The sequence below is a fragment of the Triturus cristatus genome, chromosome 6 (assembly GCF_964204655.1).
Source record: "Triturus cristatus chromosome 6, aTriCri1.1, whole genome shotgun sequence".
Classification (NCBI taxonomy): domain Eukaryota; kingdom Metazoa; phylum Chordata; class Amphibia; order Caudata; family Salamandridae; genus Triturus; species Triturus cristatus.
In genome coordinates, this window is record NC_140589.1 from 1520890253 (window position 1) to 1520917909 (window position 27657).

The 27657-nt window shown below is 48.6% G+C and overlaps 1 protein-coding gene across 5 annotated transcripts in view; it reads left to right on the forward strand.

Annotated features, from left to right (window-relative positions):
- The window catches only part of PLCB4 (phospholipase C beta 4), a 1018018-nt gene that overhangs the window by 909506 nt on the left and 80855 nt on the right, over positions 1-27657 (forward strand). For all 5 annotated transcript variants that reach the window (XM_085612653.1, XM_085612654.1, XM_085612650.1 and 2 more), the window contains one exon: positions 10820-10935. In XM_085612653.1, coding sequence (XP_085468779.1) covers positions 10820-10935 — 116 coding nt within the window. The remainder of the gene's footprint in view (positions 1-10819; positions 10936-27657) is intronic.

The following is a 27657-nucleotide window of genomic DNA, read 5'->3' on the forward strand; positions in this document are numbered from 1 at the left end:
TTCAGGCAACCAAAAAATTGTCAGGATAACTCTGGTGATTAATGGACCTGCTGGAGCAAGATCAGAGTTTTGTCTAGTGGAACGTTTTACTCATCATAAAGTAGTGCAAAGGGTTAATATGCCTGCTGCATAGCAGATATACCATGAAGATCACTAAAGCTCATATCTGCTAGAAACATCTAGCCGCAGATTCCTTAACTTAGAATATCCCCAGGCGTCAGACTGGATCTCAAATTTTTTTTGCAGCAGCACCTCTGCATGCCGCCCTGACATCCTCGATGGACGTGACATGAGCAAGGTCATATAAGTCCCTCCCGGCTCTTCGGCGGCAGCTCCCAGTGGCGGAGTGTTCCGTTTGCGGCGTCGGTCACCGTCTGGTTCCATTGTGCGTTGCTCGCCCATTTCTGATAAGTCCTGGCGCCTGTCGCCAAGGTCATCGACCTCCCTTCCTCCTGTTGAAGGGGGGGCTAGTTCCTGGACTTCTCCAGACGTGCGCCCCCGAGAGTCGGCCCTCCCCTATCCGCCATTTCCTGGCGCGGGGGCGTCTCGGACCCCTGCATGCCTCTCTTGGGTCCCCTCCTCTCCCTGTGGCAGCCTCGGACCCTCTGCTGCATGTGGGGTCTCTGGTGGGCTTGCCGGGGGTTTGCCCCCTAAACCGACTAACCCCCTTGCCTCTAGGGATGATGGAGGTATCGCGTCGTCAGGGCGCGGCCCGGCTGGGTGCCCCTCTTCGACCATAACACCCCTACCGCACTGCATAGTCCAGTGGGGCTCCCTGTGGCGTCGCGGGTGGTTGTTGGTACTCGCAGCTTGTCTTCGAGTCCCCCTCGGCCCTCTGGACAGGCGGCTGTCTCTTCTGAGGCCGAGCTGGCGGTGCCGTAGACTTGCTTCGTTTCCTACTTCACAGTCAGAGCCTGTTGTGGTTGAAGCTGAGTCGGCGCCGTAGACTTGCCTCTCCGGCTTCGGCTCTGTTCCTTACTTCGGAACCGGCGCCTGTTGTGGTTGAGGCCGATTCAGCGCCGGACGAGGCCGAGTCGGCACCAGCCGAGGACGCTCTGACGCCACCTCGACGCTGGCTCATCGACTCCTCTCCGGAGGCTTCCAGAGGTAGTTTAGCGTCACCCCGATGTCCGTCGACGCCGCATCCGTCCTTGCCTCTTCCTCCCTTGGAATTTGTGACTCTGGCAGATTCTCCGCCTCCTCACGAGCCCCTTTAGGACTCTCATTCGTCCATGGGTTTTCCCCCTTTGGACATTGGTCTAATCTTCCGTTCACTGGACAATCCCCTTGGAGTGGGCGACTCAGCTTACGGCCCTCACCCACGGATGAGTTACTGTCCCCTCCTCGGAGGGCTACTGAGGCTGAGGTGGCGTTTATGCGGGTTGTTACCATGGCTGCCTGCATTCTGTGTATGCAGCCCCCTTCAGTTCCCCTGCCTATCGACCCCCTGTTGGATGTTCTCCACCACATTTCGGGGAATGTAGAGCCGCTTCTGCCTTTCGAAGCCTCCCTTTATGATGCCCTTCTGGGGACCTGGGCTCGGCCGGCGTCGTGTGATCTGGTGGCTCGTTCCATCATGCACCGCCACCACCCTGCCCCGAACGATCCTGTCTGCTTGTTTGTTCATCCTGACGTTCAGGGGCTTGTTCTGCAAACTGCCTTTCCTTTATTGCCTCCGCTGCTGCTTCCTCCCTCCCGGGAGTCCAGATGGCTGGAGTCGTGGGGTCGTAATATTTTTGCCTCCACTAGCGCGGCTCTTCACTCCCACAATATGGTGTGTGTCTTGGCTTGGGCTACTTCTGCCCTTTGGGACTCTGCTGAGTCTCTTCTCTCTTCCACCTCTGAGGGCGCTCGTGTTGACCTCCTCCGTCATATCCGTGATGGACGTGATCTGGCAAAATTTACTATCCGGTCAGCCCTGGATACCTCAGAGTCCTTAGGCCGGGCTATGGCCGGTTCTGTTGCACTACGCTGCCATGCTTGGTTGAGGGATGGTGTCTTCCCAGAGAATATTCGGGTGCGCCTTGTTGAGCTGCCTTTTGATGGGAGCCTTTTGTTTAATACTCACGCCTACTCAGCGGTTCGGCGCCTCCTTGTGGGCTTTCGCCCCCCCCCCACCATAGGCCTGTACTTGGCAAGTCTCAGGTCGTCCTATCCTGGGGTAGTTACCCCTCCTTTCTTTTTGACACTTTCATTCAGCGTCCACAAGTTGGACTGTGTGTTTTTGGGCTGACAGTAAGCCGACTGTGGCGGTGTTCCACAGGTTGTTCGTGTCTTGACCTCAGACTGTGGTTTACCCTAAGAGGTGTTCCCCTGTTTTTTCTTAGTGGCGTGATATACCCCAGGTGGGGTACCTGTATGCTATTGTGTAGCTCTGCGGCAGGCGGACGTGGAGGTCCCTTTGGGCTCCCCTTCTCTCCTGGCATCCTTATCTTACCGTTTGGGCGTTTTTCCGTGTTGTGCCTTCTGGCACTGCCTCCCGCATGCCACAGGTCTCGCCCTGCTTGTGCCTGGTGTGTGTGTCTCATACTCCTCTTCTAGAGGTTTTTTCCTTGTAACTAACTCTTTTCAGTGTGTTTCAATACGCTTCTTCCGAGGCTGCCACCCTGCCACCGGTGCATTAGGCGGGTTCCTGCTATAGCGCTCGCAGCTGCGTTGGTCTCATGGCTCGTCCTTTCAATATATACCCGCATGTTACTGACCACTGGGTACCCTTTTTATACGCCTCTGCCTATCTGGCGAGGTCTGTTCCTATATCTTCATTTTTCGGAGAGCAGCTGGGTGCCTTGTACTCGTGGGTGCCTTGTACTCAGGTTTGCCGTCGTTTTGCACGGCGGCGTTTTCCTTTGCACGTTTTATAGTACACTTCGGTGCCTTTTCATGCTGCTTCGGCAACAACGGTTCCCATGGTTCCGCTCCCTGGGGTTAGCCTCCTCTTCTGGATGCTTTTCTTCTTGGGGGTCTTGTCTGTCTCGTTCATGTACTAAACAGTCCCTCTCTTCTGTGAGGGTGCATTTCTCCTCCCGATCGGAGGTGGTGGTTCCAGGGAATCTGATGTTGTTCTCCACAGTTCTGCATGCACTTATTTGCAGTTCCTATAGGCACCTTTGGTGCCTCGGATGACACACCCTTCAGATGTGTCTTTTTTCCTTCAGGTGTCACCCTTATCAGTGTCTGGTGTGCCTGCGGGACAGTTCCTCTTTTGATGGTCGTCCCGGGTGCTGCACCCTGCATCTCTGTTTCCCTTTGGGTGCGTTCTTCCCCTTGGCCTTACAGGTTGCCTTGCTGGGAAGTCCCGTACTCGTCTTAACTACATTTTCTTGTGACTGAGTTTTGCACTTGGCGTGTCTTCTGTTTCATGCCTGTGCTTCTGGAATGTTGCTGAGTTCCTGCCTCTTGCCCTTCGCCTCCTGGCTGCTGCCTGTCCGGCCTCCCTTGCGTAGGGCCGCCGGGTAGGCTCTGATTATGTCACTCCATATTGTCCTTTAGATTTTGGTTGGTGCCAACTTAGCGCACCATTGGGCTCTGGGAGTAGTTCTTCCTTCCTTCATTATGAACTCTCTCTTTCATTCTGGGATATGGCCTAGTGCCGTTATTCCATCCCGTATTCACACAGGTGTGGTCTCGCGCCCTTCGGGTCGTTTTGTGTTGCCTTTGGCTCCCATTGTCTTTTGCTCTTCCGAACTGCTTGGTCTGCTGATTGGCTGCTCCGCCACAGCTTTCCTTATAGTCCGTCACCCTGTTGCAGGCTCAGTGCTCTCGGGCACGTTTTGATGTTCTGTTGCAGACCCACCTCCCCCCTTGGTGTATGGCTGTGGTATCTATTCTAAGTTAAGGAATCTGCGGCTAGATGTCTCTATCAGATGTACGAGTTACTTACCTTCGGTAATGATGTATCTGGTAGAGACGTTGTCTAGCCGCAGATTCCTTAACACCCACCCATCCTCCCCGTTCTGCGAGGACCTTTCCAGGTGGGATTCGGCACCTTGCCTCCTTTTAGTTGGCACTGGTCTCCTTCCAGGGTGCTCAAGTTGGTGAGAGCCTCTAAGACTTTGCCTTCTGCAGCGGCCTCCCTCTGGGTGGCTTCTCTTCCGGTGGAGCAGCGCTTTTCGCTTCGCCTTCACAGGGGATTTATTTTTCCCTTTCTCTGTATTCCTCCACTCTGGTCCTTCGAGTGGGGGGGGGGGTCTTCTCCTATTCTTTCCCTCCCTCCCGCCTCCTCCTTCGGTTTAGGATTTCTTGTCTCCTCTGCAGTCGCCTTTCTTGGGATCTGTTGGGCTGTACCTTGGCCCTTCGATCTCTACTGGGGAAAGCGCCATTCCTTGTAATGTCATCTCATAGTGGATTGTTGTTCTTCCTGTGCTCCACTCTTGTTGGCCAGCACAGTTCTATGTTGTAACAGCAGTCTTTCTGTTGTCAGTTGGGATATTCTTCCCTTGTTACTTAGCCTCTGGGGAGGGTCTCTGCTTCGCTTTGCGGGGTTGTTTCGCAGACCGATGCTCTGCCTTTACCTCTTGGTCTATTGATATACAGTGTCTGACACTGTCCTTTATGATGATGTTCTGCATCATCCGATCTCTTTGTTTTATGGATTCTTCCTTCTTCGTACATTGTTCCCATGCTTTCACAGTTTTGTTGGTGGCTCAGCGTTGTTCTGTGGAAAAGTTTCCCTGAAGAAAACTGACGTCAGCGCGTCGGGAGGGACTTTTATGACCCCGCTGACGTCACGTCCGTGGACGATGTCAGAACGGGATCATGTGGCGCCGTCCCCCGGTGCGTAGAGGTGCTGCTGCAAAAAAAAAACTGGATCCAATCTGACGCCTGGGAATATTCTAAGTTAAGGAATCTGCGGCTAGACAACGTCTCTACCAGATACATCGTTACCGAAGGTAAGTAACTCGTACATTATGTAGCTAGTTCAGTGGGTTACTGCTTTTGTCAGAGAGATGCGTTTGTTACTTGCAGTTTATAAGTTACAATCTTAATGTAGCAAAGTGAACTATTAACTGTCCTCAAAGAGCTGCATGATATAGGTTATTAAGTTATGTTTTTCCCAGTCGTACATTATTCTAATGCTGCTAAAAAGCGTTTGTTTGGGCAGAAATACATTCTTATTAGTAAAGCCAATCCCTGTGGTAGTTTGAACCCTGAGTTTGTGCTTCTCCAGACCAAACACTCTTAAACTAGAGTACCTACTATTGGTGCATGGATGACACGTGATTCCTACACCATGTGATCCTCACTGCCTTATGTAACTTTTCATATAGCTGAATAGTATGATTCATTGTTTCTGTATAATGTATGTGTGATGTAAAGTGCTCTCACACCCTACACTGGTATGAGACGCGCTATAAAACAAATGAAGTGCATGTGTGAGGGGCTTTGGAGCGATGAGGTCACCGTTACAGGTCGGTGGTGACACTGGTGAGGGAATTTGGGGAGAAGGATGTGTGGGGGATGTGGGGCGCGCAACAGTGTCGCACCAGGAGCCACCAGCCCTAAACCCGACCCTGTGTAGTACCGTCCCCTTTGTAGGTGGCGTGTCTTAGGTTGGGACAAATTCCCGAACCAGTGACGGGAGAGAATTGATGTTGTTGTGCAGCAAACACCTCTGTGCCGACGACCACCCACTCGTCCTCCCACACCGTGGCTTTCCTACGCTGGAACAGGTGCTGCTAGCTGTATTTTACGTTTCACACGCATTTGTGCTAAATACACGTGTGGGCTCTGCTGGCTATGGCATGCTCTGTTGCTGGGGGCACAAAGGGTTTCTTCAGATCGCCCCCATCTGCGGGCTGTCAGCGCAGCACGAGATGACACGGGCAGAGTCCGCCTTTGCTTTGAAGGGGCGGCAGCAGATGCTGGCGCTCATTTTACATTCTGGTGCTGCCTACGAAGAGCACTGAAGCGTCCCCGCCAGTGTTCCTTTGTAGTGGATTAAATTGAATTACTGTTTCACTGCTAACACTCCAGAGGAGCTGCAGTAGATTATTACTGCGGCTATTGGAAATCACAAAACACGGTACTTTGTTTGAAAAAACAAAAGACTTCGAAAACGCCGCAGTATACTGTGCCATGCGCATCCATTCCTTGTCTATTTTCAAAATAAAATGGATTAGCTTTGTGCATTCAGGCATACAGTTGAATTAGATGAAATACACACAGATCCAACTTGAGTAAATACTAAAATCCTCAACAGTGAAAAAAAAATGATTACGGAAAATATTTTTCTTCAACCGTAGGGGGGGAAAAAACATATCAAAAAGGTGATGTGCCTTTTAATTAAAAATATTTGATCACGTCATCTGATCTCAATTCAACTGTACTAAATCACGTCACTCAATTTCATCTGAAACCTAGTAATCATCATGATGATGCAGCCATCCTGGATGGAAATATGAGGTATATAGGTAAACCCTGGAATCACAGTACATTGGATAAGTCGGCTACAGCATCGTGTGCATACAACAGGACTAAAGGCGACAGAACCTGTGGTGAGGAACAAAGCGCGGTACCGTGGGAGTGGGAGCAGACAGCGGGGAGCGACACTCCTAGGGGCTTTCCCTCCAACAACTATAACAAACTGTACAGTGACGCGTAATGACCTTTGTGATGGTCCAATGAGCACAATCAGTGGATCTTAATGTACATATCACCTTTTTTGGGACAGCATGCTGGTGCAGCAAGAATGCAGGTGATCTGCCTGCGGTTCGGAAGGGCCACTCTTATGATCCAGGAACTGTCTTTAGTCTCAGTATACACACGCACACACACACGCACACACACACACCCCATGTGTATGTGCACTCATTCACACAGAAATATGTGTACAAACAACACAGGAACATGTAAGTACACGAACATGCATTTCAATAGTGTACATACCACATACACAAGGAAATATATTAGTGAGATCAGGAGGGCACATGGGGTCCAGGGATTAGCCCTTCTCTTTCACTCCTTGAGGACGCACACACATAATTGGTGTAGGGTTGAATGTCTCTAAGCCTTGTGCTGCCTGCTGCTCTTTTCAGCATTTCTGACAGGGTCCGTTTGTTTTCCTGCACAGAACATGAATGACTTCAGATTCCAGGAAGGTGCTTTACATGTTTAAGGAACCAGGGGCTCCGCCCCCACCACAGTGGTTGACCCTACTGGATATGGGGTTCACCTATTTTGAACTACCATTTAATATGAGTTACTCACGTCCAAGCTGTGAAATGATCAGTGAATAGCAGCAACAGAGGGGTGCAGACAACTTTACCTGCACCTCGGCTTGGGGGGAGCTGCCTACTTTCCATTTCTGGGACATATGTGTAGTGTGTCATTTTTGGAACCTCTCAGTTCTGCTGGATTGTGAGATGTGTGTTTGTAGAGTGCTGTGGTGTACACGAGGAGATAGGATACCTCTGGCTGGGGGTACCCCACGTATATGTGTAGTCCCAAGAAATGGGAGACCATGTAGGGAGCTGTCTCCTTTTGTCCCTTTGCATGTCCCTCTGCAGTCCACTGTCCTCCACGTGCCTGCAGAAGGCAATGTAGCCAGTTTGTTGCAGGTCTGGATGGAATCAACAAAACCATCCATACATCTACTTTAGAGAGCTGGTCCAGACAGCCATACTGGTGTTTTAGAGAGCTGGCCCAGACATCCATAACGGTGTTTCAGAGAGCTGGCCCAGACATCCATATATCTGCCAGAGAGAGCTGGTCCAGACATCCATACCGGTTTTTGAGAGAGCTGGCCCAGACATCTGTACATGTGCTTAAAAGAGCTGGTCCAGACATCCATACATCTGCTTGATAGAGGAGGTCCAGACATCCATACATCTCCCTGGGAGAGCTGGTTCAGACATCCATACATCTGCCTGGTGGGGCCGGTCCAGACATCCATACATCTGCTTTAGAGAGCTGGTCCGGACATCCATACATCAGCTTTAGAGAGCTGATCCAGACAGCCATACTGGTGTTTGAGAGAGCTGGCCCAGACATCCATAACGGTGTTTGAGAGAGCTGGCCCAGACATCCATATATCTGCCTGAGAGAGCTGGTCCAGACATCCATACCGGTGTTTGAGAGAGCTGGCCCAGACATCCATACAGGTGCTTGAAAGAGCTGGTCCAGACATCCATACATCTGCTTGAGAGAGGAGGTCCAGACATCCATACATCTGCCTGAGAGAGCTGGTCCAGACATCCATACATCTGCCTGAGAGAGCTGGTCCAGACATCTATGCATCTGCTTTAGAGAGCTGGTCCAGACCTCCATACCAGTGTTTGAGAGAGCTGGTCCAGACATATATACAGCTGCTTGAGAGAGCTGGTCCAGACATCCATATATCTGCTTGAGAGAGCTGGTCCAAGCATCCATATAGCTGCTTGAGAGAGCTGGTCCAGACATCCATACATCTGCCTGAGATAGCTGGTCCAGACATCCATACATCTGCTTGAGAGAGGTGGTCCAGATATCCATACATCTGCTCTGAGAGAGCTGGTCCAGACATCCATACATCTGCTTGAGAGAGCTTTTCCAGATATCCTTACATCTGCTCGAGAGAGCTGGTCCAGACATCTATACAGCTAATTGAGAGAGCTGGTCAAGACATCCATACATCTGCTTGAGAGAGGAGGTCCAGACATCCATACATCTGCCTGATAGAGCTGGTCCAGACATCCATACATCTGCTTGAGAGAGCTGATCCAGACATCCATACATCTGCCTGAGAGAGCTGGTCCAGACATCCATACATCTGCTTGAGAGAGCTGGTCCAGACATCCTTACATCTGCTTGAGAGAGCTGGTGCAGACATCTATACAGCTAATTGAGAGATCTGGTCAATACATCCATACAGTTGCTTGAGAGAGCTGGTCATGCTGATGTCAGCAACAGAACTAGAAAGAGTGAAAAGATCTGTAGCGCAGCAGAACTCTTTGAAGTCACTTGTGCAGACCAGAATCCATTTCTAGTCCACACTGCATCAATCCTGAGCATCCCATTAAGTCCATTTGTTAGAGTATATAACTGATCCCGCAGCAGTCAGAGTACAGTTGGCTTGTTTCTACATTGATAATTAGACTGAAAGTAATTTATTGCTGAGCTACATTGCTTTTACTACACTATTGGTTGTCACAGTAAATAAACATTACATGGGGTCATTTTGACCAATGAGTATGCCTATCAGTCCTACTTGCTCCAACCAAGAATTGAATGCAACTTCCACTTACTCTAGTCTGTGCACATGGAGTTACCAAAAGTTTTTAGGTGGTAGTATCTGCGCCTGCCAAACAGTGTGTAAGGAAACATATAACAGGAAAAAATGCTGCTTTATTTAAGGCGGCCCCTCCTACAGCAATCTTGACAGCTTTTTTCATCCCTAGAACCATATACACCAGTTTTGTCCCAAACATGAACAATGCTGACATCTCTCCAAGCACATCAGGTAGATTACGTTTTGTTCTTGAAAGACAGACCCTCAACTTGGGGGTCTGTGCTTAAGAAACAAAAAAATGCCAATTGGTCTGTCATGCCTTCATGGCAGGCCAGGCAAACCGTTTTATCTTTGTTTTTTTGCCAAATGTACTCCCTCCATGTTGGCAGACGCATTTTCCAAAATAATCCCCCACCGTGCTGGCTAGAGGCTCTAGATTGAGTGGGCTGGCCTCCACTGAGCCCAGTTAACAATGGCACTCATAGGTATTATTTCAATCAAGAATAAAGCTGTACAAGGCTGTTAGCCCTTAGCAATGAATGCTATCCTTTTCCTTTTCAGTACAATAAATCAGACCGTCGTACTTTTTGTATTTATCTGTTTCAAATTTTGTTCATAGTACTAAAAAAATATATATAATTGTCATCACCTCAAACAGAAAAACATGTGCACTGTGTCCCCAGTGAGTTTGAAACACCACCAACATAAATTCTCAACTGATAAACATGTGTTTCCTCTAACAAACAACACATCTCATAAAAAGTCAATTCGCCCTTCCAGGGCCATTAATTGTCATATGCTTGTTTGTTTGTATGGAGTCCACGACTTTTCGACCCGTTAAGGTAACCGGGTCTCATTAGGACATAAGGGATTAGGGAAGCATCTGAAATAAAAATAAAATATGATAGGGATGAGGATAGAGTGGTCCTAGAGTTGAGTAAAAACAAAGAGGGAGAAGTGGTTACTACCTTACACTAGAAAAGGTAAACCGCCAAGGAGAGAACGTGAGATTAAAGCCCACCAATGGCCCTAGAATTAATAGGGATCACCGTGGAACTATAAGCTGACTTACAGTGGGGTAGGATTCATGCCTGTGGAAATAAGAAAGAAGTAAACATAAAAGTGAACATCAAAGCCTATGATGAGAATACTAGAAAATGTGATCCATGGGACACTTACCCCATGTAAAGTATACATGGAGAAAGACCGCTCATAGGGATGCATTTAGCAGCGGGAAAACGCGCTGAACATGGATGCGTTTATACAGAGTATTTTTACAAATGATGACAATATACAGGTTTATCCTGTTTCAGCCTTGGTGCTGTTTAAGCCAGCCCCCTATGTGCTCCAAGCCAACAAAATAACTATTTCAAAGTTAATTAATGGACTTTACGAGTGGTACCCTTCATGACCAAAAAACTGAATATTATTCTTCACCAAACATGGAATTCTGAATTAATTTGTAAACATTTGTGATTTTGGTGTTTACTGGGGTATTGCACCATAATGGGGCTCAAACAATATTACATACATTTGATAACCCGACCACTGCATACCTTTTTAATGAGCCTGTTCAGTAAATGCTTCTTATTGTCAGGAACTTCTCTCTTCCAGGAACTCAGCATAATGCAGAAGTTGCACTGTACGCAAAGTGATAAACTTGTTGCTCAGTACAATAAGGAGAAGCTGTCTCAAGAGAAAACTTTAGAGAAGTCAATCAAAAGGAAAGGGTAAGACTAAAACTTTGATTTCAAAGATGTTGATGACTTTTAATAGGTGTAAACCTATTTGGTCCAAATAACTGTATGGTGTGTTCCTTGTTTATTCAAAAATGATAAAAATAAGAAATCGGATCAGCCAATACAGTCTGTTCTTAACCTGTGGTCCACTGGCCCCTGGCAGTCAGAAACACTTACCCTAGAAAATTAAATAATATTAGCAGATTAATAAAGTTTATATGCATAACAGGAGCAAAATGCAAAACTGAAAATTTTAAACCTCTCTGTTAATGGGAAGAAATGTGAAACCGGAGACTAAAAATAAGTTGCTATCCTTAGCTTGATTCATGGGAGCAGTGCAAGTTCAGCAAACATAATCTAATGTGGTTTGTTGGTGACCTCAATTAAAACATGGTATGCACAAGAGTGTGCATTTAGAGCTAAAAGACAAATTAATAAGTTAAATACCTACACATCACTTTGTCTTTCAGAAATGAAACCACAGTTTAAAAAACTCAAACATTCTGCTTAAAATTGCAATTTAGATAGTTGTATTTTTTTGTTTGTGAATTAAATCAAAATGTTATATTTCATCATTTGTGTTTTTGCTTGATGGGTACTTATTTCTGTATTTTTCAGTATTGTTTTGAGGTTCAAATAATTAAAAATACCTTAAATTGGGGGCCATGAATTCTGGTAGTGATTCAGTGGGGGTCCACAGATGTTAAACGGTTTTAGTGAGCTAATGGATATTATTGGGGCTGATTTAGAGTTTAGCAGAAAGGCTACTTCGTCACAAAGGTGACAGAGTACCGTCTCCGCCAAATTAAAGGTACGCCTGCCTGGTTTACAGTCAAGTGGACCTTATGTATGTCAGTGAAGGAGCCTTCTCTGTCACTGGTACTGACACACTCTTCTGACAGCCCGACAGAATAAGGTCCATCGAAATTCTGACCGTTTAGTCGCCCGCCCAACTTAGAGTCGGCGGTTGAATGCCAGTTTTTACTTTCTCCTATTGAAATGAAAAACCTGGTGGTTAGGGACAAAAAACGTTTAAATGACCCCCAAACCATGGGGGAAAACTACCAAGGTAAATGGTCTTAAAAGTTTGACGGGAAGCCATCAAATTTGATGTAGTTGTCTGTTAAACTTTTACCTTCTTGTCATGACCACATTAACCGCGTTTCATGTTAATGACTAGAGTTGTCTGCTGGGTCAGCGGGCAGCTCTATATTCAGCGAATGGGTACTCTGATAAGGTGAATGTTGGACTTGGCCCTTTCTGAAGAGTCATCCCCAGACTTTTTTGCCTTCACCCTCATGTTTTCTGAACCCTTTTTAATTGGCTTTTAGGACTCTGCTCACTTTACCACTGGTAACCAGTGTTATAATGTTTGTGCTATCTCCTTAAAACATGTTAAATTGGCTTATACCCAATTGGCATATTTAATTTACTTGTAAGTCCTGAGTAAATATGGCACTTTTTGTGCCCAGGGCCTGTAAATTAAATGTTACTGGTGGGCCTGCAACACTGATTGTGCCACCCACTTAAGTAGAACATTAAACATGTCCTAGGCCTGCCATTGCATTCTGTATATGTGTAGTTTTAAACTGCCATTTCGACCTGACAAAATAAACCATTTTCCAGGCCCAAACCTTCGTATTTAATACATATAAGTCCCCCCTAAGGTAGTCCCTGGACAGCCCAAAGGGCAGGTTATAGTGTATTTAAAAAGTTGGACATGTGCTTTTGAGGTTTACATGTCCCGGTAGTGAAAAACTCTTAAATTCATTTTTCACTACTGCAAGGCTTGCCTCTCCCATAGGAAAACATTGGAGTTATTGTATTACATTTTATAAGTGTAATTTCCAAATTGGACCAGGTCACCTTTTCAAGTTTGGTATCTCTGGAATTGTAATTTAAAATCTTAACTATTGGTGAAGTCGGATTTTAAATTATAAGGCATGATCCCTGTAGTTAGTCTGGAGCCAGGGCCAGAAGGTAAGGGCACCTGTGCACCACAAAGGCATGCCTCTAGAAGCTTCTTTCCACTTCAAAGACACAACTGGGTATAAATACTGGACCTTAGTCACCAACTCTTCAGTACACGTCTGGACCTCTGAATACTCTACAGGAATAACGATTGCTGTGTTGCTGAAAGGACTGCCACTCTGCTAGACTGCTGTTCTTAAGTAACTGCTGCCCTGCTGTGCTGACCTGCTGCCCTCTTGTACCGGTGAACAGAGAACTGGACCTGTAACTTCATCCCTGAGCCAATGACACCAGAGTTACTCCAAGGGCTAGTCTGCTAGCCTCCTGATCTGAGCATCAGGGACATAAAAGGCTCTCCAACATCCTGCACCAACCGTGGACCCAACGCAGTGAATTCCTGACCCCCAAGTGGTGCCCCTAGTACCTGGATCGTTGGTGTGGCTCAGGCAGCTGAATTCAGGCTTTTGAGCTCTTCATGACCATGAATGAGCCCGTTCCCAGTGAGATTTCACCAATTGCACTGTGATTCAATGTGAAGCTCTGACAGCCGCCTCTTTGCGCTACAGCATCTACCTCTAGCGGGGGACCGCCAACACGAAGCTCCAACACCACCCACCCAGAGAGCTGGCCTGCTCTTCGCGGAATGCCAACAGTCTCCAGCAACGCTGTCCCTGCTCCTCGTGGACCCCTCCAACAGGAACAGGACTCTTGGCACAAATTCAATAAGGTAAACTTCAGCCAGCCTAACCTGATGACTGTAGCCGACCTGCGCTCAATGATGGTCGACCTGAAAGTGTGACTTTGACCCGGTCCAGTGCGACTAGATATCCCTACTTGGTGCTTTGTGCGTTTTGGTGTTATTTTCACTAAAATCTTTAAAAAGTCCTAACTCTGGTTCTACTGATTGGATTTTTGTTGTTTTGGTCTGGTTTTATTTATTAGATTTTACTCTATTTTCCTAACTTGGTGTGGGATCCTTTTTGCGGGGTGTTTTCACTGTATTACTGTTTTAAGTGTTGCACAAATACTTCACATGTTGCCTCTAAGTTAAGCCTGACTGCTCTGTGCCAAGCTGCCAGAGGGTTGAGCTCAGGTTAATTTGGGGTTGACATGTGCCTCACCCTGACAAGGTTTGTGGTTGCTGCTTTACCAGGGCTCACACCTCAGTCAACCAGTAACCCAGTTTCGCACAGCGACAGATGTCAGATGTATTAAGGAGGTGCATTGTACTTGTTTAATTGCTTTAATCAGATTTACAATGCTTGGGGCCTCATGTAGGTAGCTAAATACCGGTCGGTAACGGCCGAAATTCGGTAAATATCCCGTTACCGACCGGTATTTAGTTATTTGAGATGTAGGAGGCATATGTCAGGATTCGGTATTTACCGAATCGGTAGAAATACCGAATCGGTAAATACTGAATCCTGAATCCATATGTAGGGAGCACTCTAAGGAGTAATGTTTAGGAATAAGAATTCGGTATTTACCACCAAATATAGGTTGGTGGAAAATACCGAATACATTGCAAAAACGTGATATTTAGCAGATGTACAAGTGCCATGTGGCAGACATACATGCCCTTAGGGCATGTATGTGCGCCACATGTGCACACATGCAAGATTCAGGGGTGCAACAGGGTGTCAATGTGACACCCTGCCACCCTTGTATATGCTCCCCCCATTACCGAATCGGTATTTACCGATTCGGTAATGAGGCATACCTTCCCATTGATTCCTATGGGCCTCCAGGCCCATAGGAATCAATGGGAAGGTATGCCTCATAACCGAATCGGTAAATACCGATTCAAAATTACCGTTTTTTTCCGAATCGGTAAATTTTACCGAATTATTACCTACATCGCATTTACCGATTCATAAATACCGAATCGGTAAAATTCGGTATTTATGAGTCAGTAAATGTGATGCTACCTACATATGGCCCTTTCTGATTTACATTCTGCATCACGCATAGAAAGAGAAAAATACCTCTTTTGGTTGTTTTTTGTGCAGAAAGGTATCCCTTCCTGCACAAAAACAATTATGCCCATAACGCAGGAACCTTGCACTATTGTGCAAGAGTGCCTGCATTGGTGCTAGGCAGCACATTGTGTGTCCACGCAAGGGCAGAAATGTTCCATATCTTTGTAAATAAGGTAACATTTCTGCTCTGTCCCTTTCAGGCAGCACAGGACAGTGCAGCAAGTTCCCTTGCTGTGCCACATTGTGTAGAATAATTGAAAATGTGCCCCAGAGTATTTACCCTGCTGTACTGATGGGGTAAACGCTGTTCTCCAAACTCTATATCAGGCCTAAATGTTTTAATAATATACATCTCTGAGTGCACCATGTGGTTTATTAAAAAAGAATACATGAGTCCTCTCTGAAATAGATCTCCCTTTTAAACAATTTTAAATCTCTTGGAACTATATGAGCTTATCAGTGAAAACTGGCATATGCCATACCATAGGCTCAGTAGATAAAAGCAATAGAGGATTTACTTACCTGAAAGAAGCTAGTTCACTTCCCACCTTACAGTATACAAGGCACAGTAATGTCAGAATTGATTTCCCACAGGCTATCCTGGCACATGTGTTGTTTTTGAGGGTCATATGTGTCTTTGTTATTAAAATATTCAATTGCATCAGCAGTACTGTGGCAATTCTGTCACAGTTAACACAAAGAAAATGCCCACAGCATTTCCAGCATGCCATTCTTAACAGAATCCACCACCACATACCACATGTTGAAGACACTGGAGTAAGTTTTTATATTTATGTGGATGATACCCAGTTGATGATACTTCTTAGTGGTGCCTTTAATTGGGACTGTGCTCTCTTATTCAATGTAATTGAAGAGATAAAGGGGGAGGTGGATGTTGGCTTGTTGGTTGGCACTAAATGCTTGCAAAACCTAGCTGCTTTCAGGTTCCAGACCAATTGAGAAAACATTGGTAGACATGGAAATTGGGGAATGCTAAGATAAGCCTCTCTTGTAAAGTGATTTCTCTGTAGGGGACTCTCAATAAACATCTCACGATGAAAGACCATGTATACTTTTTAAGTAAAAGAAGTGGCTTTTTATATTTATCAGCTAGGTGGAAAGTGATTGAGCCCAATCACTTAAGCCACGGTAGGCTCCTGTTTGGATTATTGTTGCAGTCCAATTATAGTAATAAATCAGTCCAGCTCTCCCCTAAATTGGAGAAGCATTTGACTCCATTACTAGGTGACCGCTCCTCTAACCAAGATAGCAAGCAACCTCAGGTGTGTTTTGACCTTCGATATTAAGGTGTCATTTAAGCACAAAGTATGACGGGTCCACATCTGGGCAGTCCTCTCAGGGAGATGCTACAGAGAACAGTGGCATGGTGGAAATGCTGGAGCTGGCAGTGGTGCTAACACATCCATGCCACTAACAACATTTGAAGCAGCCTTTTACATCATGTTCCTAGCTTGCTTGGTGTTGGAAAATAAGGCATTAGTTGTGAGACCTGCACAAATATCGGTCTACACTTGTTCTTTACTGGGAACCGAACACGCTTGATTCCCAGAGTGTAGCGTTGCAGAGCAGTCTTAGGCTTACACAAGGGAGGTGGTGTAGGCTAGTAATCACCATTTATAGGTACACAGAAATAACACTCAATAATTGATTGTCCAGTCTGTACCTTTCTTTATTAAAAGGAAGAGTACATTTATTACACACACTACTCAGTACTATACATCAATTTACAGAAATACCTCCTGACATTGCGTAAACAATCCCAACCCTCCCGCAAGGGGGAGATCTAGTACCACCACTCACATGTATGAACATCATCTTTCCCCCAAATGCACCGTGTTGACCAGAACCTGGAGTGAGGCCCCCTTCCTCTGGCATCACCCCAATGGCGGCCCAACCCATTATCTCAACAAGCATTTATAATGGGAACACCTGCCATAATAATAATAATGTTACAACAAACAAATGATGGACGGAATGCTGACAATGCATACATTCTCCCCCAGTCAAGAGATCTGGGTTAAATCCATCGTTCTTTTGCCCACTACACCACCCCAGTTTAGACATGGCCATATGCAAATCAGTCTTGACCCTGTGCCTCATGGGAACAGTCCAGCCCGAACTGCCAAGCCATGTCTTCCCTGGACCGGAATCTAGCATCCTAGGACCGGTTTCTGGCTATCAGCCGTCATCAGCCAGGATAGCTTGACTCCAGTGGCGTAGTGAGCACGGGTCCCACGTCTGGGAATACCCATCCCACTTAGGGCGAAAAGCGTTACAACAAACAAATGATGGACGGAATGCTGACAATGCATACATTCTCCCCTAGTCAAGAGATCTGGGTTAAATCCATCGTTCTTTTGCCCACTACACCACCCCAGTTTAGACATGTTGTAACGCTTTTCGCCCTAAGTGGGATGGGTATTCCCAGACGTGGGACCCGTGCTCACTACGCCACTGGAGTCAAGCTATCCTGGCTGATGACGGCTGATAGCCAGAAACCGGTCCTAGGATGCTTGATTCCGGTCCAGGGAAGACATGGCTTGGCAGTTCGGGCTAAACTGTTCCCATGAGGCACAGGGTCAAGACTGATTTGCATATGGCCATGTCTAAACTGGGGAGGGTCAGTTGAAGTATTTATGTAGAGCAGAGGATACTGCTGCTTGCTTCTTGGCACAACCCCATCAACTGCCCATTCTACCTCCCCTTCACATTCCATCATGGAATTCCACTTCACATTACAGCATGTCATGCATTACATCACATCAGGCCGACTCTCACTTAAATAATGCGCAGGTGCGCTCGACGCGACTTGTGTCCTTCTGCCTAAAATCTAGCTTGCAACCCCGTCAGCGTCTTTTTGTCGAAATCCGGATTTCCTGGCACCAGTATGGTAGCGCAATGCCTCTGACCATAGCTAATCACAGTGGAATGGCCTTAATCACAGTTGATCACCCCACGATGCTTCAGAAGTTCACAACACTTCGCTCCCTTACCGTTTAGTGCAGCTACTTTTGAATTCAATGAATATCACGTGAAGTTCTTCCACTCGTTACCATTGTAACACCTTTCATAAATCAGACTCAAAGTCAAGATAGCCTATTGAAGTATAGATCAGAGCACAGGATACTGCTGCTTGCTTCCTGGCATAACCCCATGAACTGCCCAGTGTACATTCTAACTCCCCGCCACATTCTAACTCCTTTTCACATTCCAACATGTCATACATTACATCACATCCTTACAGAGATAAAAAGGGAAGCAACATTCATCCATTGACTGTGGGATGCTTCATCAGGATCCTTCTGTGAGCCCATGCTGTTGAACATGGATGAGATTTACTCTCCGTTCTAGCTCTAATAATATTAGGTCACAGAGAGAACTCTTAATGAGTTGTAAATCTCATTATGGGAAAGACTACTAAATACAAAAATCTCATGTTCGAGGCATATGAGCTGCAGATTGTACACTTTTGCATTGATCGCCATCTGGTGTTGGGCCCGGATGTTTGCAGTTTGGAAGTCACGAGTTCGGTGACTCCTCCTTCGGTCCGTACTGCGCATGGGCTTCGGCTCCATCCTCAGATTGTTTTTTTCCGCCATCGGGCTCGGATGTGATACTTCGTGCTCCGGCTTCGAACTTTTCCAGTTCCAGCCTCGACAGAAAATTCTCGTCTATCGAGATTCTTCATCAATCATCTTCTTCATCTCTCTTAGAGGCACTTTCTCGATTCCACACATCGGCACCGGCCTTCGGGCCCTCCTCGACTCCGGTCCCGGCCGATGGAAAGGACTCCGTTCAAAAAGTGCCTGAAATGTGGGTCTAAATTTCCCCACACCGACCTCCATCAGGTGTGTAACCTTTGCCTCACTCCCGAACACGAGGCCCGAGACTACCCCGCCTGCAAGTCTTTTCGGTCGAAAAAGACCATCCGGGATCGAAGAGCTCGACGCACCATGGCGCACTCATCAACCTCGGCTCCACCGGACATCTTCGGAGATGACACCGGAGCTTCGGGGCAACAACACACCGAGCAGGAGGAAGATATCGTCAGCGCTTCCGAGGCAGACGACTCCGACCTGGAGGACATCACACCGGCGCAGAGGGTCGTGAGTACTCTACCCCCTCCCACCCCCGTGCCCATATCCAAAGAGACTCCGGTTACACCTTCGCCTCCGGGCCTGGGGAAAACCAAACATGCAGCTTCTATCACCCCACCTTCGGGCCCGGTGTCGAAGCATCACAAGTCTCACGACGGCTCGGGCTCGAGCCAGCCTACTCCTGGTGCCGAGAAACACCGTTCGGCACCGAAGAAAGTGACACCCAGCTCGGCTCCGAAGCCTGGACTCTCGGTGCTGACGAAACACAAGCATAAATCCCTCGGCACCGATGCTTCCGCGCCGAAGCCTACCTCGACACCGAAAAAACCGGAGGTTCCAAAAAAGCATGGCGCAGAGAAACCACCCAAGTCCTCGGCTCCGAAAACATCGGCGCCAGCAGACGATTCGGTGCCAACGGAACTATTTACACCTGATCCTTCTCAAAAAACCTTAACAAAGGATCCAAAGACTGGGCTCTTGATTTTGTCCATCAAGAAGAGACGTCTTGACACACCAGCTCCTCCTCCACCGCCAAAACGGAAGGACTCTGCCACATCTCCTCTCAGAGTGCCCTCCCCACCACCTCCTCCACCTCCTCCACCTCCTCCACCTCTTCCACCTCCTCTCCCTTCCAGGTCTCCTCCACCCTTGCCTCATCACTCCCCAACCCCGTCTCCAGAACCGGATTACGGGGATCCGGATTATGATCCAGCGGATGCCCCGATGGACCCCACACCCCCAGGGACCCCAGACCCATGGGAGGATTACCAAAACCCTGACATACCAGATGTGCCTCAGGATGACCTCTACCCATCCAGGCCATCTCCCCCGGAGGACTCACTAGGGTTTCACCACTTAGTGCAGCGAGCAGCACACTATCATGGGGTAGAACTACATAGCAAACCAGTTGAGGAAGATTTCTTACTGGATACATTCGATATTCAGGATAAATCTACAGCCATCTTGCCCATGCTTAAGGGTGTTACCAAACATGCAGCAGAGGTGTTCAAGGACCCAGTCAAGGCCAGGGTTTTAAACCCCAGAATAGAAAAAAAGTACAAAGCAGCCCCCACAGATCCTGCATACATTAAAGGACCTGCTCCTTTAGATTCACTAGTTGTGTCCACAGCTAGAAAGCGGTCCAACTCCCAGTCCTCAGGTGAGGCTCCACCGCCAGATAAGGAATCAAAACTCTTAGATGCGTCTGGTAAACGCACTGCCTCGCAAGCCGCAAACATTTGGCGCATTGCGAATACACAGGCGCTGCTTGTGCGTTATGACAGAGCACACTACGATGAGCTAGAGGCTCTTATGCAACACCTCCCAGAGAAACACAAACGTAAAGCTCATGACCTAATACAGGAGGGTAAGCTCATTACTAACACCTCCATTAAATGTGCCCTCGACGCAGCGGACACTGCTTCTAGAGCTATAAATACTAGTGTCCTGCTTCGCCGTCATGCCTGGCTCAGGATCTCAGGGTTTAAGCCAGAAGTCCAGGCATCCATACTAAATCACCCCTTTGACCAACAACACCTATTTGGGCCAAAGGTGGACGAAGCATTAGAAAAAATGAAAAAGGACACGGACACAGCAAAGTCTATGGGGGCATTACAATCCCAAACCCCTAGACGCTCCTTTCGACGTTCGTCCTTTCGTAGCACAGGCAGAGGTTACTCCACCGATACTGCCTCTACCTCCTACAAGTCCCCTCCTCAAACTACCTTCTCAAAGGGCTACCAAAGAGGTGGATACAGGGGCAACAACGATAAGAGCAGGGGCAAAACCAACACCACCCGTTCTGCCATACTGCCCTCACAATGACTTCCCCTCGCTCCCCCCAGACCATCCCACTCCGGTCGGGGGCAGACTACAAAACTTTATTCACACCTGGGAGTCCATAACATCGGACAAATGGGTGACCCAAATTATTCGGTCAGGGTACTGTCTCGAACTAACATCTACCCCACCCAATATTCCACCAAGGCACCGTACAATGTCACAGGAACATTCCACACTGCTCAAACAGGAGGTGATCTCCCTCCTACAAAAACACGCTATAGAGCAAGTTCCCGTCAATCAGCAAAATTTAGGGGTCTACTCTCTGTATTTCTAATACCGAAAAAAGACGGGACCCTGCGGCCCATTCTGGACCTCCGGCCTCTAAATGCATACATACATTCGGACCATTTCCACATGGTCACCCTCCAACAAGTCCTCCCACTCCTCTGTCAGGGAGACTTACTCACTACCTTGGATTTGAAAGACGCATACTTTCATATTCCAATACACCCTTCTCACAGGAAGTACCTCAGGTTTGTGGTGGACGGTCAGCATTACCAATTCACGGTTCTCCCCTTCGGGGTTACAACCGCACCACGGGTGTTTACCAAATGCCTAGCGGTAGTAGCAGCACACCTCAGACGCCAACACATTCACGTCTTCCCTTACTTAGACGACTGGCTGATAAAAGCCGCGTCCTACGACCTTTGTGTGCAACATACAAATAGCACCATCCAACTGCTCCACCAGCTAGGCTTCACGGTGAACTACCAAAAGTCCCACCTCATACCATCTCACACAAAGCAATATCTCGGGGCCACTATAGACACCTCCAAGGGTATAGCCTATCCCAATTCAGCCAGGATCGCAAGCATACAAGCCTTGCGCCAAACATTCATTGCTCAGCACTCTCTCCCAGCAAGAGTGTTCATGAAGCTAATAGGAATGATGGCATCTTGCATTTTCATAGTGCCCCATGCAAGACTCCACATGCGTCCACTCCAACAGTGCCTAGCACAGCAGTGGAACCAGGCCCAGGGACAGCTGACGGATCTGGTGTTGGTGGACGGCCGCACCCATCACTCTCTGCAGTGGTGGAACACCACAAACCTTTCCAAAGGGCGGCCGTTCCTGGACCCGGTTCCTCAGGTGATTCTAACAGCGGACGCATCGCTCTCCGGCTGGGGAGCGCACCTCCTACACCTCACAATGCAAGGTCTATGGACGCCACAGCAAAAGTCGCTCCACATCAACCATCTGGAGCTATTGGCGATCTTTCTAGCCCTAAAATCCTTTCAGAAACAGATTTCAGCCAAAGCAGTCCTCATTCGCACAGACAATATGACTGCAATGTATTATATTAAAAAACAGGGGGGGGACACTCTCCCCAGCTCTCCCGCTTAGCACAGAGCATATGGAGATGGGCAATTCCACAAAACATCTTTCTCCTGGCACAACACGTCCCAGGCATACAAAACACCATAACAGATCTGCTCAGCAGACAAACGCAACAAATACACGAATGGGAACTGCATCCACGAGTTCTTCGCCCATTCTTCCTCAAGTGGGGGCATCCTCAGATAGACCTCTTCGCCACCCACGAAAACAAAAAATGCCCAAGCTTCGCCGCCAGATTCCCACACCCATTGTCCAAAGGCAATGCGATATGGATGAACTGGTCAGGCAAATTTGCATACGCCTTTCCACCTCTCCCACTAATTCCATTAGTGGTCAGGAAGCTACAACAGCACTCCCTCACACTCATTCTGGTAGCCCCAACATGGGCCAGACAGCCGTGGTACACCACACTGTTACAGCTATCAGTGGTACCACATCAAAAACTGCACCTGTCACCATGCCTCCTAACTCAGAACCATGGAGAAATCAGACACCCGGACCCAGCTCAGCTCAACCTTGCGATCTGGCTCCTGAAATCTTAGAATTTGGGTACCTTAACCTTCCCCCTTACTGCATGAACATTATCAAGGAAGCCAGACGTCCTACCACTCGAGCATGCTATGCCGCAAAGTGGAAGAGATTTGTTGTTTACTGCCGTAACAATACAATCAACCCTTTAGATGCATCCATACAACACATTATATGCTATCTACTCCATCTTCAAAGGTGTAACCTGGCATATTCGTCCATATGCCTACACCTAGCAGCGATTGCTGCTTACCTGCAAAACAGACAGCATTTATCACTGTTCAGAGTGCCCGCTATTAAAGCCTTTATGGAAGGCCTTAAAAGAGTAATTCCGCCCAGGGCACCACCTTCCCCTGTATGGAATCTAAATGTAGTTCTTACAAGGCTAATGGGTCCGCCCTTCGAACCAATGCATAAATGTGAGCTACAGTTCCTCACCTGGAAAACAGCTTTCCTCGTAGCTATCACTTCCCTTAGAAGGGTCAGTGAAATACAAGCGTTCACTATACAAGAACCCTTTTTACAGATACATCACACCAAGGTGATACTTCGTACAAATCCAAAATTTCTGCCCAAGGTCATTTCCCCCTTCCATCTTTATCAATCGGTGGAATTACCTGTCTTCTTCTCGCAACCTCAATCTGTTGCGGAAAGGGCTCTACATACACTTGATGTTAAGAGGGCTTTACTGTACTACATACAAAGAACGCAACCCTTCAGGAAGACTAAACAATTGTTTGTCTCCTTCTCTCCACCGCATAAAGGCAACCCCATCTCTAAATCAGGGATAGCTAGGTGGATTGTAAAGTGCATACAAATTTGTTATCACAAGGCAAAAAGAACATTATCTGTTCCACCTAAAGCCCACTCTACAAGAAAGATCGGGGCTTCTATGGCCTTTCTAGGGAACATACCCTTAGATGACATCTGCAAAGCAGCCACATGGTCAACTCCGCACACTTTCACAAAACATTACTGTGTAGACGTGCATTCCAAGCAACAAGCTAGTGTGGGCCAGGCTGTACTAAAGACACTATTTCAAACCGCTGCAACGGATACCGGTGGTCGCCGCTAGGGCTGGGTACTGCTATATAATCTATGCAAAAGTGTACAATCTGCAGCTCATATGCCTCGAACGGAATATGCTACTTACCAGTATGCATCTGTTCTTGGCATGTAGAGCTGCAGAGTTGTACACGCCCACCCGCCTCCCCGGCTACCTGTATCCGTTCCAGTCTATCTTATTTAGATACAACACACATGGGTTTCTTACTGTTACCACTACGCTCCATCATTTCCCTGCTGGCGAAAAACAATCTGAGGATGGAGCCGAAGCCCATGCGCAGTACGGACCGAAGGAGGAGTCACCGAACTCGTGACTTCCAAAGACTGTCCAAGAACAAAAACAAACTGCAAACATCCGGGCCCAACACCAGATGGCGATCTATGCAAAAGTGTACAACTCTGCAGCTCTACATGCCAAGAACAGATGCATACTGGTAAGTAGCATATTCCTTACTAGTTTTTGCAGGTTTTAGATCATTTGGGTCTCAATAGAAAACGCCCTTTTGAAAAAAAACTGCACCCTAAATAACATTAGTCTATGGGTACAATACATTTCTTAAAACAAGGAATGGTCTGTAGAGCACACATATTCGAATTCTTGTAAGAAAACATATGCCCAATCCAATCTCCGGCCATCTTAATCTAAGATGATGACACATAGTAGTACTCCTTCTCTCAAACCACAGAATATTTTTTACGGCTTTCATCTCATGTTTATGAATATATGAATTTTGGTGCTCAACCTATAACTCTCAGAGGGTCATTTTCTTGCGGCTTCAGCAATGACATATCAGCTTACTCTGGTTCCAAGTGACACAGCTTTCTCCAAGGTAGCACTTTATGAAGATTGAGGCAAACAAAATTGGAGTGTCACACTGGGGATATTGACTTTTTCTTTCCTTGTTCACTCAAAGTCAATTGAGGTCCTTAACACCACTGAGCAATGATTTCTTATGTAACACTGAGAAGTCAAAGCCATAATTGAAGTTCCAGCTATCTGTGCTTGGTCTGTGTTGTGTTGTGTGAGTTCATCCTTGAAATAGGTCTTAATATCTAAAAAATTTCATAAAAACGGGCACTAACTTTGTCTTTATCCTTCTGTCCGGCCCCAAAATGGACTGTTGACTAGGCTGCATCCCCTCTGCTCAAGGCAACAAGCAACATCTACTAGAGCATTGATTTTCTTCTAGTCCCTAGCACTGTAGAAGTAAAAGGAATTGGGCCTATATATTTCTATATATCTGATAGAGACTACTAGCCGCAGATTCCTTCACGTAGAATTATCCCCAGGCGTGAGACTCGATCCGGAAGCTTTTTGCCACAGCATCCCTGCGTGCCGGGTGACACCACGCGACTCTGCCCAGGCGTCGTTCGCGTACGTGACATCAGCAAGGTCACATAAGACCCGCCCCGGCGTGCCCACGTCAGTTTTTTCCTTTTCCGCGTGCAACAAGGATCCGTTCCTTGCTGCGGGCCTGTTTAAGGGCGCCCTTTCATCCATTCTTTTTGGGTGAAACAGTGTGCGAATGCCTTCGGGCTTTAAAACTTGTACGTTTTGTGGGCGTCTTATGTCGGCGACGGACCCTCACCTCATTTGCATGTGGTGTTTGGGGGAGGATCACGGCACCTCAGATTGTGCGACGTGCCAAAAGTTGAAGCCGAAGTCGCGGCGGGAGCGCCGAATGAAACTTCTCTTGGCGCGTCTCTCCAGGTCGACGTCCTCCCCACGGTCTGCTTCGCCGGACGGCTTCAGATCCGGCCGTGGTCGTAGTCCTCGCCTTTCTCTGATGTCACATGAGCGTCGCTCCCCGGTGGGTAAGTGTTGCAGTTTGTCCCTGGGGGCTGGTTTCCGTCTTACCAGGGGCGTGGACTTTCCGTGGGTGATGCGGCCCTGCTTGTTGTCCTATCCACCGTTTCCCAGTGTTGGAGCATCGAGAGTCCAGATGGAGACTTATGCGGCCGCTTTGCAGGCCTCACTGGTGTCTCCTCCTCCTTCCCCTCCTGGGGCATTGGCGGATCCCTCGCCTTGCGCAGGGCCCTCCGCGGTGCCGCTGGTGACTCCGGCGCCGACTACGTCGGATCTAGGCTTGAAGGATGTGGTGCTGTTGGGGTGCGGCTCCTCTGGGGCACCTCCTTCAGGCCACGGCGTCTCTGCCTTGCCGCAAACCCCCGTGGGGGTCCCAGTGGTGTCGCGGGAGGTCGCCGGGGCTCGGGTCGCATCTTCGAGCCCCTCTCGGTCCCTTGGCAGGGTGGTCCTGTCTAAGGCTGAGGTGACGCCACTACGGCGCCGGCAGCGGCTGGTGCGTGCAGCGCCACAGGGTTCTGTGGCTCCTCCTCGTCCCGCTCCGGGTCGAGGGCAGACTCCTTGTTCCTCTCCGGGCCCCTCTCGTACCCCCTCGCAGGCAGCTGCCTCGTTGGAGGGCATGTCAGAGGTTGTATCGTCCCTGGGGCCACCACGGGGATTGCTGGGCGACCATCGCCTTCTTCTGGGCCGTGGCCGGCGGAGGGCTTCGGGCCCCTCCCCGGGCCCATCCCGTTCCCCCATGCAGGTGGTTGCCTCAGCAGGGGTCGGGCCGGCGCCGTCCCAGCGCCGCTCAGGGGCCGGTGCGGCTCCAGCTCTACTCCGGTCCCCACTCCGGTCTCCGGTGCGGGTGTGACTTGGAGGCCCCTTGCCTGGCGACGCCGGATGGCGCCGGTGTCCTGCCTCAAGCAGCGGACTCTATGGCTCCGCGCAGGGGTCGTACTGCGGATTCGTCTTCGGACGTTCCTTCTTCTCCAGAGGCAGGCTGCATATTGGTATCGTCCTTCTCGGAGTCTGGTCGCCGTGTGGTGTCCTTTTCACCGGCGTCAAAGGGTGGCTCCCTGCCCTTCCTGAGGCAAGGTTGTTCGTTGGAAGAGCAGCAGGTCCCTCATTCGTCGGCTCCTCTTGACTTCCAGGTCTGGTCCTTGCCCGCTCCGCTTGGCCTCGGGGATGGCCGCCTTAGTTTGAAGCCGTTGCCCACAGAGGAGCTGCTTTCTCCACCGCGGGGCCCTACGGATGCGGGTGCGGTCTTCGCTCACACGGTGTCCACGGCTGTGGGCATCCTACGCATGGGTGACCCGGTGGCTCACTTTCCTTCCCACCAGGGCTCTGGTGGGAAGGAAATCTTGCTTCCCTTTGAAGGTTCGCTCCTTTCTGCCTTGACGAGGGCTTGGAGGCGTCTTGCCTCCGGGGACCCGGTGCCTCCGCATCTTCTGCATCGGCACCTTCCGACGCTTCGTGACCCGGCATGCCTGTCCGTTCACCCCTCTGCCGCCAGTCCCCTTCTGCGGACTGCTTTTCCCTCCCTGTCGCCCCTGTTGGCCCCGCCGTCCAGAGAGGCCCGCTGGCTGGACACTTGGGGACGCAACATTTTCGCCTCGACCAGCATGGCCTCCTCCTGTTTGTGGGACCCGGCTGAGTCTCTGGGGTCTGCAGCGTCCCAGGAGCCTGCTCAGGTGGATTTGCGGCACCATGCATTGGATGGCCGGGAGCTTGCTTCGTTTATTCTCCGCTCTGCTCTGGACGTTTCTGAGGCGCTGGGTCGGGCCATGGCTTCCTCAGTCGCTCTCCCCGAAAATATTCGGGAGAGGCTCATTGATCTCCCATTTGAATTCAGTCTGTTGTTTCATGCGCCGGCCGACTCCGCCATCCAGAGGCTCTTGGCAGGGCTTCGTCCTCCTCCTCCTCCGTCCCCTCCTCAGCGACTTCTGAATTAGGGTTGCTTTTGGGCCATCTTAGGCCGGTGGTTCTAGTTGTGGAGTATGTTTTTCTGGCCGTTTACGTCCTTCCTTGGGCCTTCGGCATTGTTGGCTGCTGGACGGCACCTTTGTTGTTGTGTGTGAGTTCTGCA